Source organism: Scophthalmus maximus, chromosome 10 (assembly GCF_022379125.1).
Source record: "Scophthalmus maximus strain ysfricsl-2021 chromosome 10, ASM2237912v1, whole genome shotgun sequence".
NCBI classification, from domain to species: domain Eukaryota; kingdom Metazoa; phylum Chordata; class Actinopteri; order Pleuronectiformes; family Scophthalmidae; genus Scophthalmus; species Scophthalmus maximus.
Window position 1 is genome coordinate 10012948 of NC_061524.1, and position 18010 is coordinate 10030957.

At 44.5% G+C, this 18010-nt stretch overlaps 2 protein-coding genes across 8 annotated transcripts in view; both read right to left on the bottom strand.

Moving 5' to 3' along the window:
• Positions 1–10874, bottom strand: part of srfb (serum response factor b) — a 21446-nt gene extending 10572 nt beyond the window's left edge. The window contains exons 1-2 of one of the 7 annotated variants that reach the window (XM_047335316.1): positions 9812–10874; positions 5560–5826 (exon numbers count right to left, since the gene is read on the bottom strand). In XM_047335316.1, the coding sequence (XP_047191272.1) occupies positions 5560–5826; positions 9812–10435 (891 nt within the window). In that variant the 5' untranslated portion in view covers positions 10436–10874. The remainder of the gene's footprint in view (positions 1–5559; positions 5827–9811) is intronic. The other 6 variants (XM_047335314.1, XM_047335315.1, XM_047335317.1 and 3 more) reach the window with 6 other exon arrangements.
• Positions 10875–12893: 2019 nt separating this feature from the next.
• The window catches only part of ptk7b (protein tyrosine kinase 7b), a 67448-nt gene continuing 62331 nt past the window's right edge, over positions 12894–18010 (bottom strand). Inside the window, exons 14-20 of the mRNA XM_035607120.2 lie at positions 17212–17412; positions 16659–16823; positions 16246–16478; positions 15994–16074; positions 15339–15490; positions 15013–15191; positions 12894–14797 (exon numbers count right to left, since the gene is read on the bottom strand). Of these exons, the coding sequence (XP_035463013.1) occupies positions 14637–14797; positions 15013–15191; positions 15339–15490; positions 15994–16074; positions 16246–16478; positions 16659–16823; positions 17212–17412 (1172 nt within the window). The 3' untranslated portion in view covers positions 12894–14636. The remainder of the gene's footprint in view (positions 14798–15012; positions 15192–15338; positions 15491–15993; positions 16075–16245; positions 16479–16658; positions 16824–17211; positions 17413–18010) is intronic.

An 18010-nucleotide genomic window follows, 5' to 3' on the forward strand; every position in this document is an offset into this window, starting at 1 on the left:
GCTTGGCAGCTCTCGCCACTGAACAACTGAATTCTGGGAAAAGGAACTAGTTTCTTTATATTGTACTATTATCCCCCCCCCATTTTTTTTTAAAGGACAACATGGCTCATTAAAGACGAGTTCGGATTGTATCCGCTTCTCCATGTTGCACCCCTTTGGGAGATTTATACTCTGATCTGATGTTTGATCATCCGGGTTTCAACCTGTGTGGTGAAACTGCCACTATCTCTGTGACCTACATAATGTGCTTCCGCTGACCAACTGCTTTGTTTGACCACCTCCATGTGTCTCCTGATCAACTGGCCCGTCTATAAACAGTACCGGCTTTCAGGCCACAGTGGGGTGATGCATTCCTCCAGACGTGAAGAGAGAGCAGAGAATCATCTGTGTGACGGAGCCTAAACATCAGCACCTGAACTCCCGTCCACTTCCTGCTCTTATCGCCATAATTAATAATGGAAACCAACTCCAGTCACTGTGGAACAGTCTGATTAGTATGTGGCAACATATTAGACCGTTGTTTTTTTTTATCTGCAGGTTGTTTGATAATAAATAAAGAATTTTTCTCTTATGTGAATTTTGATTTGAACTGTCGGTTGAACAGACAGAAAGAAGTCACCTTGGGCTTAAAGACGTTGTGATTAGTATTTCTGACATCTTTTCAAACTACATATCTTTTATTTAGTGCGTTGCAGCCGTAAAATATATAATATTATGTAATACATTCTATCCCAGTTGGGTTGTCAGTAAAGACTTGAATCAGCTTGAGAGATTTACTTTGAAAAAATACAAATTACCATTTGTTTTCAAATCAACCTCAATACTGTTCTTCTCGCTTTGGAAAAAAAATCTAACCAGAGCACGACCTGGGGAAACACTCCACTTGGTATGAGGTAGCAGAACATCAACAGCAAATGAATTCACAATTTATAGTTGTGCAAATGGGGGAGAGAGTTGTCTGAAAGGGGCAATGAATCCTCCAGTCTAGACTGCACAGCACTGTAAACCATTTTACAAAAAGGAGGGACATTATTTTACTCCCAAAACAGAGATCTAGAGTATTTCTACAGTCTGTCCCTCCTAAATCCACAGTGAATATATGAAAACTCCTAATATAAAAAGGATCAGGAGGAAGAATTCAATAAACCAGAACAACGAGAGACACCAGCAATCTTGTTTACAAACTCAAGGTTCAAAAGTGTCAAAACTAGTTCTTGTAGCTCTTTTACTATTCTTTTAAAAATATTTTTAGAGTACTATATATGGTTAAAGAATAAATGCCTCATTTGCCCTCCTTACATTCGCAGACATCATACGACAGAGCACGTTTTTAAGGCGGAGGAAGCGAGAGAGTAATTATAAAGAGAAGGACACAAATGATTCCCTATTCATGGGGGGATTAATCATTCCAAATTGAAGGTGACAACTGTCAGGCCAGTCCGGTGCTGGTTGGAGAGCCCATTGTGCAGTTTACTGGTGGCTGGCCCTCTTCTAATCTCCCATTTGCTGGCTCCCATCTCCCAGTCTGTCACGCTGCCAGCAACATGGAATTTGCAGCTCCATTTGGGACTGCTAAAAAAGGCAAGGCAGCCCAAGTGGAGGAGGTGCAGCCAATGGCGGCTGACCTGTCCAGTTGCTTGCTGTAAAATAAGGAGGTGAGGAGGGGAGGGTGACATAACGTCGCTCGCCTCCCCCTCTGACACAGCCGACATGCTGCTTTCCCTGCCGACACCAGCACCCTCGCTCTTCAGGGGCGGCGCTCTCATAAGAGCAAATATCGGAGTGAATTAACTTTCCGCAATCTCAGCAATTCTCACCTCAGCAACTGTAGAAAATGTTTAAAAATGAATAAATGCACAAAAAAAGATTAGTGCTCCTAAGTAATGATTCAAACAGATTTATGGACGTGCAATATGAAGAAGAATGAGGCTGTGAAATCGATCAGCTGCTGATCAGGGTCGCAAATGTTTTCTGGTCTGTGTGTATTGCGACATTACAGTGGAATGGAAGTGTCATCTGTGCTAATGAGCAGAGCAACAAGTACGCTTCAGCAACAACAACAACAACAACAGCACATTGAAAGCAGCAGGGAGACCGGAGATAGAGAGAGGGATGGAGCGAAGGGGGGAGAGGATGGAGAGAGTGAGGGGGAGGGAGGAGGGGAAAACCAGAGGAGACTGGGAGTTCAGTTTTAAGATAGATCCTCTAAGCAAACAAGTTGTGGGATTCACCATCCCCTTCCAAAAACAACCCAAAACACTTGAAAACATCTGTACTGTAGGCTCGTCTCGTATTAACAAGAAGCAATAAGCAAAACAAGGATCTGTCAGCAACAATGAGGACAAATCTACCCTCTTTGCAAAGTGGTGGCAACTTTTCCCTAATTCCTTCCTACTTCACATCAGACATTATATTTCCCAAATTTGCATTCATGCATCCATCAGAGAACAGTCTTGAATGTGTTGCCTTGTATTTAATGTGTGCTGAGAGAGCAATAGGAATAGAACAGTGGGTCTTTTCCAGACATGAAGTGAGTCACACACACCTTGAACCCAACGTCTTATCTTCTTAACACTGTTGTCTGCTCAACTAAAGGCACCCTCTCCCGACGGAATGATCACTGCGGTGGGATCGCTGAACGAAGATGTCAAATGATGGCTCTAGAAAGACGTCAGTGCTTTTGTCAGTTTGGTCAGTTTTCAGTACCAGATTTAAGCCTGGTGATGAATCGAGAATCACTTCATGTAGCCATGCATCTGACCAGCCAGCAGCTGATGAGATGTTAATGTGATTCACAGTCGAGTTGTGGTGTGATGCAAAGCAAGACTCTCTGAACTGCACGTCCCATTTCTTTTTATTCTCTCGACAATTCATAGAGGATGTTACATTGTTCAACAAGGCTGGACAACTTTGTCAGGCTGTTATCCTGGAGGATGAACATCAAAAACGGACTTATATCTTACAAACCTTAAAATAAATAATAAAGCCACACTGTACCAGCAGGTGGACAATTATTCACAATATCACATATTATACAATTAATTGCTTTCTTGCTGACACTCAGCTAAGCTTACCAGCAAGTGCTTAGCTTAGCTTAGCATAATGTCTGGGAAGGGTGTGGAACAGCTAGCCTGGCTCTGTCCAAAAGTAACAAACCACCTAGTAGCACGTCTAAATATCACAAGTTTTGTAATCCATACAAAAAAATGACACCGTATTATGGTTTGAGTTTTCTTGGCCGGGCAAAGTATTGTCACCATGATGTAGTCAGGCTCAATCACAAATATAAAACATTTTTCTATTTATGCCAATGTTTTATAAATGTGTTTTTGAAAATTGTATTAAACTGTAGACTGAAGTGGAAAATGCACTGTTTAGATATAGAAGAGCCAACAGTGCTAGTAAAATGTTTTGCCATTGTTGCCAAACAACTGTATAGTAAACCTCTCCCATCAGTTATTTATATGCTGGAGCACATTAAATCCCTATAATACTACTCAGACAGTTTTGGGAGAAGGAGCTGAACTTGGGGCAAATGACCATATAAAGAAAGCTGTGGCGAGCCGACATCAGCCTGTTGACGAAGTAGAAAAAACTGTTGGAATCCTGTAGGTCTCCTTTTAACTCCTATTAGAGAAAAGTACACCACTAAAAACAAAATGGAAGCCTAGTTACTTTACGAATAGGTGTCTATGTATGTTAATAATTTTCCAATTCTCATGAATACTTTCACTGCATTTTAAACCTGCAAAAGCACAAGAATGTCTACTGTCACATGATTTCATGAGCAATGTCCACTTCACTTCATGCTCTTTCGCTCCTCCATAACGTTCTCCACTTCCCCCACCAGACATTGCAAACTGTTTAGACTATCCGGGACTGCATGTATGACATACTCCCTTGATAAATAGTGTCCAGACTACTGCAGAGGTGCACACGGCGATCACGCAACAGATCTACTGCACGGGAACAATCACTCAAAAAACCGAGTTCTCCGTATTCACCTGCCAAGTCCGAATCATAACAGCAGCGCTGATCCTGAAATGGACCACGCAGTGGCAATTTCTAGTGGTTCCTTGTGCGACGAGTGCCCCAGGGGAACCGTGATGGTCTCCCACACACGCAAACTAAAGTTGGGGGCAGAGGTCAAGGCATCACAGCCAGCCACATAAATAAACTTCACATGAAACTGGATGTAAAGAATTGCACAAATTTCCATTCGACCCACTCATATCTACATCCATACCTCCCCTCCATATCACTAAATGAGTGGGGGGTGGGGGTGGGGATAAATCACAGGACTCCAAAGACAGCTGCAGCTTATACGGAATGTGCGGGGCCTCAGCCAAGAGAGCAGGCAGGGAAACCATACCATATATGGCAACAGAGGCAGAATCTAATTTTTATCAATGAGCAGAGCGGACATGAGAAAGGTTTAACGTGCAAAGGTTGATCTCCTATCCTTGAAGGTGTATGTGTTAGATAGTGCCCTGTAAAGACAGCACGCAGGCAAACAGGCGTGGAAGTGTCCGTCCTCAGAGGGGCAACTAAAGCCGTGTAAACAATGGAGGGAATCTCGGCTTCCAGCACGTGATCGCACGAAGGTGTGGGCAGTGAAGTGTGTCTGCTGATGAATTTATCGCTTCACTTCAGACTCTCAAACGCCCGAGGATTAAGAACACTGGCATCAAGGGGAATACGGGGACATGATCTGAAGCATCAAGGATGAAACAGGCTACAGAACCAACAAAGAATGTTTAAACTTATCTTTTGAAAATAACACTTTCCAAGGGTTAACAAATTAGAAAAAAATGGCACAAAATGTAAAATTCCAATATTTTCAGAAATATAATCTCTGTTTAACGTTTCCTCCATGTACATAGGACAGCAACGTCCCAAAAATCAAAGATAAACACCAAAGTCATCCATATAGGAGGCTGCGTGTTTCTCATCCTAACACAACCCAGACCTGCTGTGATTTATCTTTCAGAGTTACGAGGCTTTCCTGGCTGAGCGGTCAGAGAGGTCAAGTGTAGAGAGCTCCCTTTAGTAGAAGATGTGGAATAATATTCCACATCTTATCTGCTCCTCCCTTCAGTCTATAGCCCTTTGAGGGACAATTGAGAATTATTTTGGTTTAATCAAAAGATGAGTTGATGGTCAGAATGAGCCCAAAACAGAGGCCGCACATACAACAGGCAAAAGTTCAAAACTGTTTACGACGGGACGAATATTATTTTCGGCAGCTTCCTGTGGGTTTGATAAATTTGCTCTCCTCATGTGCCCGTCTAGCCTTTTCTGGAGAGATTTCCCACTATACCCATTGGCGACTCTAGGGTGCTTTGATTGGTTCTTTGTTTTGTTTTTTTGCACTGCAATTCATGTTTCCATGAGTGAGCAGACAGTGAGTCATAAAGACTTTAGCTAAAGCACCGTTGCTGTTGAACGTAGGGGAAATGGTCTGTAGGGAGAGATACAGAAATGAGTAATTCATTACTGCATCCTCACTATGATCTACCCCAAAGAGATTGAGGGACCTTTCCCCCTCTCGATTCTAACCTTTGTGTCGCCCATGCTCTCCGACTCAGACACCTGGTAGGTGAGGTCCGTCTCCTCGAAGCCGGTGGCACTCATGCGCTGGTCCGTGGAGGGGTCGGATCGCGGTGGCGAGTCCGGCGAGTTGAGGCATGTTTGGATCAGGGCTTTGCCCGTTTCACTGGTGATCATTGGCTGGAGTTTGCGTGTGGCAAAAGTGTAAACGTGACCCGTTTCACTGGCCACAAGCAACAGAACCTGGGTTCCCGTCAGGGTGGAGAGCTCATAGGCCTAGGAAAGAAGACAGAAGAACATGTAAGTATCTGACAGGTGAATGGTCCATTCAAACATCTTAAAACATGTATGGTTCACTATATGAAGGCTTTGGCTGCTATTCAAGAAAAAAGATTCCCGAACTATTAGTTCCAACATGTTCCTGGATCATTGTTCTCCTGTGTTTCCACTGCTGTCTTAAAACCAGGGGAGTTTGATCAAATTAGGGTTCCTAGATCCTAGGGAAAGTACCTGCGGTGGTAGAAAACGGAGCTTTGGATTACTTTCATACCCAACACAAAGTGATTCCAACAGATGAGGGAGAGTAAGAAAATTTGAAAGACGAACCTCTGGGAAAAACATGCCTGATGCCTAGAAAACACAAGCATCTAAAAATACCCCTGTGGTGAACCCTGACGTATAGCACAGATGAAGCTAAAATAACATGAGATAAGGCTCCGAGAATAGAGAGTGTGATATAGCTGAGAGACTGATTGCAGCAGGGGACTGGCTTGCATGGGCGGGGGGGGGGGGGGGGGGGGGGGGAGTGGTAGTAACCCGCTCTTGACAGAGGACAGTGGAGAATCATTTTCAACACACACAGGGTAGCTGGCTGTGAAACATGAGGCCACCATCACACCCTGCATGCTGTATAATGAAGGACAAGTGCGGCCAGACAATCACATTCAAACTCCTGTAAAGGGGAAGTACAATGAGATTCAACTCCATCCAACACACACAGGCATCGAGGCTGCTGCTGCACTCAGACTGAACTCCTGAGAAAGCTTCTTTATCTAAATGAGTCATCAGTTATGTGGAGGCTGCGTGTGGTGCTGTGAAGGCACAGTGCCATTACCATCACCTTTGTGAACATGGTGCAGCGGGAGCTAGCTGATAGATGTGCCGAGCTGGAGATGCAACGCTTTTAACAGACGAGAGGAGGAGGAGACGGATTACATTCAAATTAAAGGATTTTATTGAGCCGTCTACACCGTCGGCCTCCTCTCTCCTTGATAATGTGATGATGGAACAGAAGCGCCAACGACTGCTCCTGTAGAGCTCAATGCCACGCTGCGCACGTTTTCACACTTCAAACTTCAATCGCGTAGAGCTTTTTTGTGTCATCAAGGACAGCGTTGGAGGAATGTCTTGACTCATTGTCTATGTCCCCTCACCAACCAACACTGCTAGTGCAGCTGTACAGAGGCAGGTACTTAACCATCCAGCTCCAGCCCTCGTCTTCAACCCTCTCCATTGGTAGGCAGAGGGGTGTCTCACAGCGGGGTCTGATGTCCGGCCAGTGTGCAAGACGTATAAGGACTCATTTGTCAATTTAAGAGTGCTAGGTGGCAGACCAAACTAGACCTACACAATGCTTTAATAAGTGTTCTTGCTCTGCTGATTTTCTCATAAATATTCATGACTGTGTGTGTGTAGCAGCAAAAGACACAATCGGACATGATTGTGTCTTTTGCTGCTTCATTATTTGATATATAGTCTCGACTAGGAATTTGTATGAGGCAGCGCGACCAATCTCTCTCTCACACACACACACACACACACACACACACACACACACACACACACACACACACACACACACACACACACACACACACACACACACACACACACACACACACACACACACACACACACACACACACACACACACACACACACACACACACACACACACACACACACACACACGAGAAAATCAGCAAGTTTTATATATTTTTTTTTAAATGCAGTTATCCATGTGTAATCTACTTTTCTGAATTTGTTTCACTAGTAGCAAGAACATTAGTCCAATAGCCATGGGTGTAGACAGTTGCAAGATCACATCCCTTACCAACATCTGTTGGGGTGCAATTACAACAGACATTTGCTTGTTCCAACTTTTCTAATGTGGTGGTTTTTCCCATCCCTGATATTTAAAAGTAGAATTGTCACATATTTGACGGTAAAAGATAAGTGCTAACTGCATTTATAACTGTGGGCCCTTTTCACTTCAACTGTTCCTACTAGGGCTGCTGATCATAATTCTAATGGATTTTTTTCAGTCAATCTGTAGTTTTAAGAAATGTCCATTGAAAGTCTGAGGTAGAGTCTTCTAATTTTTTTGTCTGATCAGCTGTCATTGATTTAAAATGATGTAAACAGAAAAATCTTCACATTAAAAAAGCGGAGGGGATGACTATTAAATATCAAAAATGACTGCTGATTCACTCACTAAGTTGTTTCAGCATTAGACATGTCACAGCAGGAAAAGCCCATGTACCAATAGTGGCTCCATTCCAATTCACGCGAGCCAGTGTGCGGGCACTGGTGCTGGTTCACTTTCACGGGTTGTTCAGATACATGGAATTGAGCCACTGTATATGTTGTGCTTTTTCTACCATGGCGAGTTCAATTGTCTGCAATAAAAACTCTACTGAGCATGGTTACGGAAAGAGCAAAATAGAATAAAATAGAGCCAAAACAGGAACCACTAATACTAATTGAATATTATCCCGCCACACTAACTTCCCTCCACATCCTTCGCAGTGAAACCAGGCTCGTCCTAGAAACCAGTTTGAGACCACTCTTACTATGAATCTTCCCACTCTACCACACCCGTCAATCTCAGTGATGGCTGACATGGTGTGGGCAACATTTTCAAAAAATCTCCATCCCCACGGTGTGTCAAATAGTGTTCATGCTGCCATGAGCCCACAGAAAGACACCCCAGTTTCCACGACAACAGTCTGGGATACATAAAAGAGAGAGAGAGAGAAATGAAGCAGAGTACACAGTGCAGGCACTTCAAAGTAACACAAGGACAAATGAAAACTCTATTGCTCTACAATAAAGCATTAGCTTACAAGTATTAATGTAACGACATAATGAAAAAATGGCCGCGCCAACGCCGAAATAACTGACAACGAATTTGCCCCCAGACAAGCAGCTGCAGATGTCTCCATGCTGAAAGCCACGCAGCTCATCACGGCAGCGATTGTGTGGCTGGGGTTGTGCATTTCCTGTGAAACACTGTAAAGTAAACACACAAGTTGTGGACTTAGCAGACGGCAGCGGGGAGCACCACAAGTTCTGTCATCTTTAAACTGCTCGTGTGTCAGACCTGACTAGCAGAAACTAAACCCCCAAGACAAGTCGTCGCTGCAGGAGACATTGCAGCACAATGTACAGCAGCACGGTGCCTGGACTCTCTCTTCCGTTTGAGTGCTCTGTGACCGTCCTCTGATTTGGTTCCCCGGGGTTTAGTCAGCTGTTGGCACCAACAGGCCCTGCTGCTGCTGCTGCTGCTGCTGCTGCTCATCACCACATGGCCGCCGCCTGCAAGCAAAAGCCCTGCTTCACTTCACAGAGGCGGAGGGGAACAGGGAACAGCCTGTGCACTGATGTGAGTCACGTCCAACATTTGCAGGCCTGTCACTCAGTGTAGGACAAGGTACAAGAGTAGGTGTGCACGGATGAGTGTGTCAGTTTATCTGGGAAATCTGTCTGTCTCTCTCTGTCTGTCTCTCTGTCTCTCTGTGTGTGTGTGTGTGTGTGTGTGTGTGTGTGTGTGTGTGTGTGTGTGTGTGTGTGTGTGTGTGTGTGTGTGTACCATAGCTGGGGGGGGGACGGGGGGTTGGACTTGGTCATAAATAGAACTGTCATTTGCTCAGGTCTATTTACAGCCCGTGGGGCCTGTTATGAATTTTGTGACTTCCTCAGCATCCAGACAGCTTTTTTCCACAATTGTTTGGTCTCTTCTACGATAGAACTTGAAATCGGATTGGCTGCAGGTCAGTGGTCTCTAAATACGACGTAGACTCACTGCTACTCAAAACACGTTGTCATTGAGTGGCTCTTCTTGTCATGATCGCCACTGTGGCCTGCTCCTACAGGTGATACAGGTGTTGTGATCCACCTCGCCGTTAACTCCATCACCACCACAGAGCACCACACGTCACCCTGTGACACCCAGCTGTCTGAAGGAGACCCCCCGACTCACCTTCTTCATGATCCCCGTCTTCCTCTTGCTGAACGTCGTGTAGCGTCTCAACTTGTTGTCAATAAATTCCATCTTGATCTTTACGCGTCCACGTGTCTTCTTGCCGGGCTTGGCCCCCGCGACCCCGCCGGGCACCATGCCGTAGCCTCCGGTCGGTACTCCCACCTCCTGTCCCGTCACGGCGCCCTCCATCTCCCCTCGCTCCCGCTTCACCCCTCTGCGGCTGTCCCCGAGTGAACCCACGGGGTCGTCGTCGTCCGCGGAGTCCGAGTCGTTGTCCGAGCCGCTGCACAGCGGCGCGCTTTCCCTGTCCGGGTCGAAGCGAGCTCCGAGCAACCCCAGCATGTTCCCCTGGACGGCGGTCTGTAGAGAGGTCACCCCGGCCCCGTTCCCCGGCCGTGCGCCCCTGGGACCCCCTGGACCATTAGCCCCCAGCATCCCGATGGCGCCTCTTTCCCCCTGTCGCCCGACGGCGCTCCCGCCGACCCCCGGTAGAGCTTGCCCTGCTCGGACCAACACGGGACGGACCCCGCTCCCGACGACCCCCGAACCGTGTCCCGTGGTTGCCCTGCCCGAAGCCGACCCGTTTCCAGATGGTGCCGATCCGACCTGGCTCGGTAACATTCTATTTACCGGAACGAGTCTCTAGACACCAGCCGGGGAGCTGGAGCGCGCGGTGTCGTGAAGAACTGACGAAACGCAAACGCGCCCGGGCGACAGAATGTAAACAAACGACGCCAGTCGCCGGTTCGGTGACTCCGCGGAATGACCGAGACAAACTTTCGAAAGTGATGCTGACCCCCAAACCCTGGCGCCCGGCTCAGCTGCTTCTCCCTCCTCCTCTATTTCCAAAACTCCGAGGCGCTTTCTCAAAAAGGAAAAGGCGAAGAGCGCCGACGATGTCGCTCCGCGGTGTCACGTAGGCCGCACCGTGAAGCGACAATAACGCTCGTTTCCATCTGCTCGTGTTCAAATATCCATTGTCCACACGAATATCTCAATATGTGTCTTCGTGTGGATCTAAAATGTCAATAAACGTCTAATTTCAAAACGCAGTTTGCCACAGCGGAGTGATATCTCGACATGGGAACTACTTCCTGCCTTATAAAGAGATACGATGTTTCCTTATTTGGTCGTGTCTCTCCTTATTTGGTGAGTCACAGCGTCGCCTATCGATTGGCTGAGGGTTATCTGAGTAGCGCTGTGATTGGCCCATGGGGCACGCTCATTTGAATAAATACCAAAATGGTTGCGCTAGAGTCAACGTCACCGTGGACAAGCGGAGGCACCGAAATAACAAAACATGCAACTTTTCTAATTCCCACCGGTCGCATTAGATCACTAAACCATGTTTTCCCAAAGTTTTAAGGCCAGAATAATTTTTCACAGCTTGCGGAAGGACCGGAAGTGAGTCCGTACAGCATTACAGTTGGTATATAACTGTGCACATATAGATGGATCCAGGCACTGAGATTTGTCTACTTACAATTCCGGTTTATTCTAACAAACAAAAGTAAAGATTTGCTTTGATTAGTTTTTTGTTTTGTTTTTTAGTCACCTTTTCCAGCTGAAACTGTAGAATAAACTGACCTATCACACTAATCATGCTGAAGACGAAACCTGCATCACTCCAACTTTCTCAAGAATTGCAATACCCCTGTTCAGAGTATATGGCCTATAATTATTTGTAATTACTTTTTTTTTCACTTTTGGAATTTGTATGCAAGTTGCTGTGCCACATTCCAATTTGAATTCTGTTTTCATAGCAGACATTACCAGGACATGGTGTTACTTCTGCCGTTAAATGTGTCCCCGTACTTTAAGTCATGTCAGGGATGACAGTGAGTACAACATGCAGAGTACAAGCAGCCACTATTTATCATATCATTCCCACCTATTATTTTCCTACTGTCACATTGTGTTCATCTGCTGTTATAAACATTGTTTTATCTGTTGTTTGTCTGGCACCTTTATCAACAGTTATTTTTTATGATGCAGCAAACCCCACCCAGTTAGTACTCCAGGCAGGTTAAAACAAATGCCCTGTATCATGGTATTTGAAAGTGGTTTCCCTTTTAACGCTCTCAAGATGTTAGTGAGGTGTTTGTTGTTGCTCACTTTTACAACAATTCAGACAGACATTTCTTTTGAGGCTTATCCCAGTTTGTCATGAAGGAGTGTATATGACACACTAAATGACTTTTGTCATTGCTTCATTCACTGCAGAGCTTTTGAGCGTATGGTTCTGGGTCAAAGTCTGAAAGTTGAGCTTCTATCCATCACTATACAACTGCAACAGACCAATCAGCTCCAACAACACAGGCTATCACGGATATTCTCAGCAAGATTTAAATGGCACATGATATGATGCTTCAGAACCAACCATGACCAGCTGAAGATTTTTGTGGAAGCTGACTTCTGTCATCTGTCTGTTGAAATGACTCACAAGTCAGTAAGACAAGACAAAATAAAAAACACTCCTAATGCAAACTTCTTCTGTAGCTGTAAAAAGCGTTGTTATAACGTTCCACTGTAAACATAATTATGTGAAAAATCTGGTAATCTTTTGGAGACAGTTTTTTCAAGACCTGCAGAATATACACACATTACCCTCTAGTGGTAAATCAGAGAAGTGACGGCATGTTTGATTACTCACCCTATTCCAAGACTGTTGTTTACACACAGTATGAAGATCGACTTGCAGAGACTTGCTCGAGGGAGGTGAACATCGTGTGGCTTAAGAAGTAGCAACATTATTGAAAGGAATGAAGGGGAAAAATTATATTATCCTCTTCAGTATTTTGGTAAATACACGCCATGAATGCAACCGGTTTCAGCAGCCAAGTATCTCTTTTTCCAGTTTATTTGCATGCATTAAAAAAAAGGAGTTATTTAAAAAAAAAAATAAAAAAAAAAGGGCTGAAAAGCATGATCAATGTGATTTATATCAAGCAAGCTTACGTTATTTGAAGATTGCTTTTCAATCCAAAACAAAAAAGGAAGAAAAAAAAACTGGAAATTGTCAAGGATGTGGATGTTGAAGCTGCGTCTCCATCCACAGTATTAATCCCAACACAACAGGTAAAAACACTGTGAACCTTTATTGACAGCAGCATGTATACTTTTGTTTAAATCTGTGATTACTGTGAACATTTGCTGAAGCAGATTAAAAAAAGAAAGGTCTAGGTGTGAGTGCCTAGCATTCATAAAAACACAACATTATACTAAAAACAACGTATAAAAAAACAAGTTCATAAACAAAGGCCATTGCATTTGATTAGATAATGTAAAAAAAAAAAGTGAGAGGGAAACAGTTAAGATAATCCTTCATTTACCAGGCACTTAAATGAGTACTGGTGACCGGCAGTCACTCTTTTTTACCTCCTATGTAGTTCGTGTGAGCATATTCACACTGAGATGGACCATGAACATGAACACATACAGAGAAAGTACCTTTCTATTATAAACACAGTTAAAAAAACAAAAAACACAGGACCTTCATTATAAATAAACAGGCACCTGCATGTCCTTCTACACAACATGAGAGATAAAGAGGGATGTTCCTTTAAGTGAAGTTAGTGCATGGCTTCTACATTATGTACACATTGCCTGGTGTGATGGTCCACTTTGCAGCATTGCACAAAAAACAACAACAACTGGACCCGGAGGGAAACTGTGATTGGACCTTTGAAGAAATTGCGTCGCAGGTTACACACAATGAGAGGCTGCATCCCTGCAACTGAGACAACGCGATGATATCAATGTAGTATAACGGGTATTTTTACCCACAGGTAGTGAGAAATAAGCACCTCAAAGTTAATACAAGAAGAGAACACACTCGTACAAAGACCACACTCGCAGTTTCCTCCATCTGATGTATTCCTTGGCTATAAACTTGATCAGATTTTTGTTGTTGTTCCTGAAGTGATGTCATAACATGGATGACTTTTTCCACAAGAGTCCTCACAACAACGAACCTTCATACAAACCCCCTTCCACTTCGAACGCACACTCTAGCATGGGAATAGTTCGGCGGCTCGCACAGACACTACCCTGGGAGATGGTGTTGGGTCTCAGGTGGAGAGTGTCCTCCGGGATAAGGGCAGTAGACTCAGGATGCAGCCGACTGGAGTTAACGTTCAAGCAGACCGGCTGAAACCGTCTCCCTCAACACACTCCTACGTGGTTGACAGAATATTCAGGAAGCGTAGGCCACTGAAGTTACATTATATCCCACTTTTCTCCACAATATTCTTTCTAGATTCATGAGAAAAGACTGAGGACTTAACAGAGCAGTGAACGTAAATTTCAGTTTTTTTTAAACTTCCAACCAATAATTTCCATTTGATCAGACCCGGTGAAAGAACTGCAACTAAAATCCCTACAATGTATTTGGAAGTTTGGGTGAGAGTGTGTGAGTGTCAGTGTGTGTGGAGGGGTAGAGGCACTGAGGTTGTGAGGCTCCGTGAAACAAAGTGTCTCTGGGACAGAGCGGCCGCAGGCGGGAAGGCGGGCAGGCGGGGTCACAGTGGAGCCTCAGACAGGGGTCGGAGGGAAGGGTCATCGATGCTGCGGTTAAGGCAAACGTAAACTCCTGGCACTGCTCACAAGAAGCCATTCACACGAGTGCGCGTGCGTTTTCCGCTGATATATCAAAGAAGTCTTGTGCACACACCCATGTTTTGAAATGTATATAAAAATTGTTTTCACCACAACCCTCTTCCCTGAAATGTGTGACACCAATATCCAGCATTCCTGTCTTTCTTTTGGGGGAAAGAGCGTTGGTAAAAGCTCCCCCCTCATCCAATGCGGGGTCACGCTCTTCTCAGACTTTGCTGTCAGAGGGCAGCTCTCCCAGGGCATGGACGATATCGGTGAAGGACGGGCGCTCTTTGAGGCTCAGCGCCCAGCAGCGCGCCATCAGCTTGTATATTTTGGAGGGACATCCGTCTGGAACAGGAAGCTTCAGCTTCCCTGTCTGCAGAGCTGGAGGCACAGAGAGGGAGATTAAACCAAATCTGAAACAAGGACACACGTGGATGTTGTCTCAAAAATACATATCACCTACTGTATCTATTTTACATTTATCTGACAATTTAAATCAACAATAGCAACATATTTTCTCTTGAAAGATCTTCTCATCTTGTTTTTTTTTGTGCTGAATCAGGAATAAAAATGAGTTGCTCCGGCGTCATACTGACCTTCCAGCACTTCGTCATCGCTGAGTTTGGTATATGGCATTTCCCCGTGACTGAACACTTCCCACATTAACACTCCGAAGGCCCACACGTCTGACTTGGTGGAGACGTCGTCCTCAAACACAGACTCTGACGGGAGCCAGCGCAGCGGGATCCAGGCCTGTCTGTAGTGATAGTACTCACTACATACAAGTACACAAGAGAAGTGATAAGGAGATGGAAACGATTCACATCAGCCAGATGAAAAGCACTAAGCTATGCCATAATTTATACATTTATTTGATTTCAATTGATGATTATTATCAAAGGCAGTGTCTTTTCTGACAAACCTGTTGTAGACATCCTTGCTGAGGCTGAGCGATGACACCTTCACTCGCCGCTGACTGTTGATCAAACAGTTTCGGGCGGCCAGGTCTTTGTGAACGAAACGGTGATTGGACAGATGCTCCATCCCGTGAGCCAACTGGGCACAGATGGAAACCTGAGGCGGGAAACGGAAAAATACAGAACAAAAGGAGATGTCAATGTCAAGTGACTTTGATTACATCATTACAGTAGCAGTGGGAAGTTTTCTGTGGTTGCATCACTTTTGAAAACATTCTCATTGCCTGGAAACCACACAGTCATGACAAGAGTCCAACACATTGTCACAACCCCCTGACTGTAAACACTACTTCTCATTTTTTCTTTCTACATAAAAGATATTGTGTAATAGTTAGTGGACGGACTGGTTGTTTCCCATGTTTAGTCTTTAGTCTGACTGGGCTAACTGCCTCCTGGTTCTAGAGTGGTACAGATCTTCCCATCAAGTTTATTTCCTATAAAATTCATTCATGATTTCACAGGGAATGGAACAGCACAACTCCAACAATCTTTATATGCTTAAGCTGAAATAGATGTCTATCATTTATTATTTGGTATATGGAAGATTGTGAGCAGGATGCTGTAAGCTGCCAATCAAGGTCCAGCATTATTTACACTTACTTTGGTCTTGGTGCTGATTGGCTGAGATTTGATCTTGTCATCTTTGCTTTTGGAAATCCTCAGGAACTGCTTCAGGTCTCCCTGATATGACAAAAGCAAAAAGAGAATGTTATATCAGTATGTAAAGAACATATATATATATATATATATATATATATATATATATATATATATATATACACACACAAATTAAGATACGTGTGTGTGTGTGTGTGTGTGTGTGTGTGTGTTCTTCTGTGCTTTTATCATTACCAGATCATAGTACTCTAAGATCATGTAGCTGGGTTCTGCCTCCCTGCACAGGCCCAACAGCCGGACGACGTTGGGGTGGCTGAGTTTGGCGAACATTTCAGCTTCACGGCGGAAGTCCAGCTGGAGCTGTTCGTCTCTGGTCTGCAGACTCTTCACAAGCACCACCGTCTCCTCTTCGCTCTCCTCAATACCCTTGGCCTTGGACAGCAGCACCTCACCAAACTCCCCTTTACCTGAGCAAAAAATCACGCACACCACAAGGCAAATGTCAGAGCAGATGTCACACGTTGTTTTATAAGGAGCAGTGATTGATGTGGCAGCTATGAGATCAGGTCACATTCTATTGAATCACAACCACAGGACATTCACTCTCCATACATATATACAAACAAGAGTTGTTTAAACAAGTCTACCTAGAGTAGTGATGGTCTGTAGGTTTGCTCGAGGAAAGTGGAGCTTGTCGTTATTGACGTGACTGTGCCGTTTCTCGGTTGTTGCCATGGTGCCCATGTTGGTGAGCGCCACCTCCTCCTGGATCTCAGTGGTGGTGTGGTTGCCATTTTGTTGGACAGTCCCTCCTGATGAAAACACACACACACACACACACACACACACACCACACACACACACACACACACACACACACACACACACACACACACACACACACACACACACCAATGCCAATGTGTACACCAATATATTCATAAATGTGTATGTATATACATTCACCCTCTTTCTGCTCAGAAACGGTGCGGAACTCATGAAATTAATCTGAACACATTTCATATGATAAGTGCAATGTCCAGGAAAAACACAAGATGGCAGCAAATATCCTAAACTTTCCAACAGTCCTTTTAAGAGCTAAAACATGTAAGGAGTATCAGAATAATTTAACGTCCTGTCTGATTTCACAGCCGTCTAAGCACAAATTCATTGACGTTTGTCTCCATCAAACAGTCATACCATTGAGACATTCCATCTCTGGCTCCTCTCCGTCCTGGCCCTTGTGCAGTCGTTTGGCGTTGCGTCTCTTTTTGCAGTAGAACATGAGACCCAGCACCACGATGATGTAGGCCACAGCCGCTCCCACTGACAGGCCGATGGTTTGGATCATTTTGTAAGGAGCCTTGTCCAAATCTTCACCGTCGGAATGCACTGGTTTGTCTGATGGACACAGGCGGCAATTATGGTTGACTGGAAAATTACAGGACGTGTTTGCTTTCACACGTCACGGTTTTTAATCAACAAAACACGTTTTGTTATTTCTTTTGACATGGCCTTTTTTATTTTAAGCATAGTGGGTATGCAAATTAAAGTTTCCCGATGATAGGCTTATGAAAATAACTTTTAAGAGTGAAAATGTGGATGCAAATGTACAAATAACTTTAACCTGACAAGCTACAACAAACATCTAAACTCCATTGTCTCCTAGTTTGAACTGATCCAGGATACTTGTCCTGCCACTTTGGGGGAAATTGAGTTGGGACACTGCGCCTGTGTGACTGTAATTTTCAGCTTCAGTCAGCACACACAAGCAGAGTCACAGAAAATGAAGCGATATTAGATCTAAAGTCCAATCCCCATCACCTTAGTGACAGCTGCCGAGTCAGAGATGTGAACGAGGTTATTAACCTGTCGAGACCGATGACAGGCAGAGGGTGGAGGTTTAATCAATGCCTTCATCCAACACTTGTGATCGTGGCTTATACCCCATGTGTGCGCCTTTGTTCCTGATAAAGGAAGCCAGTGTGAATGTCTGTGC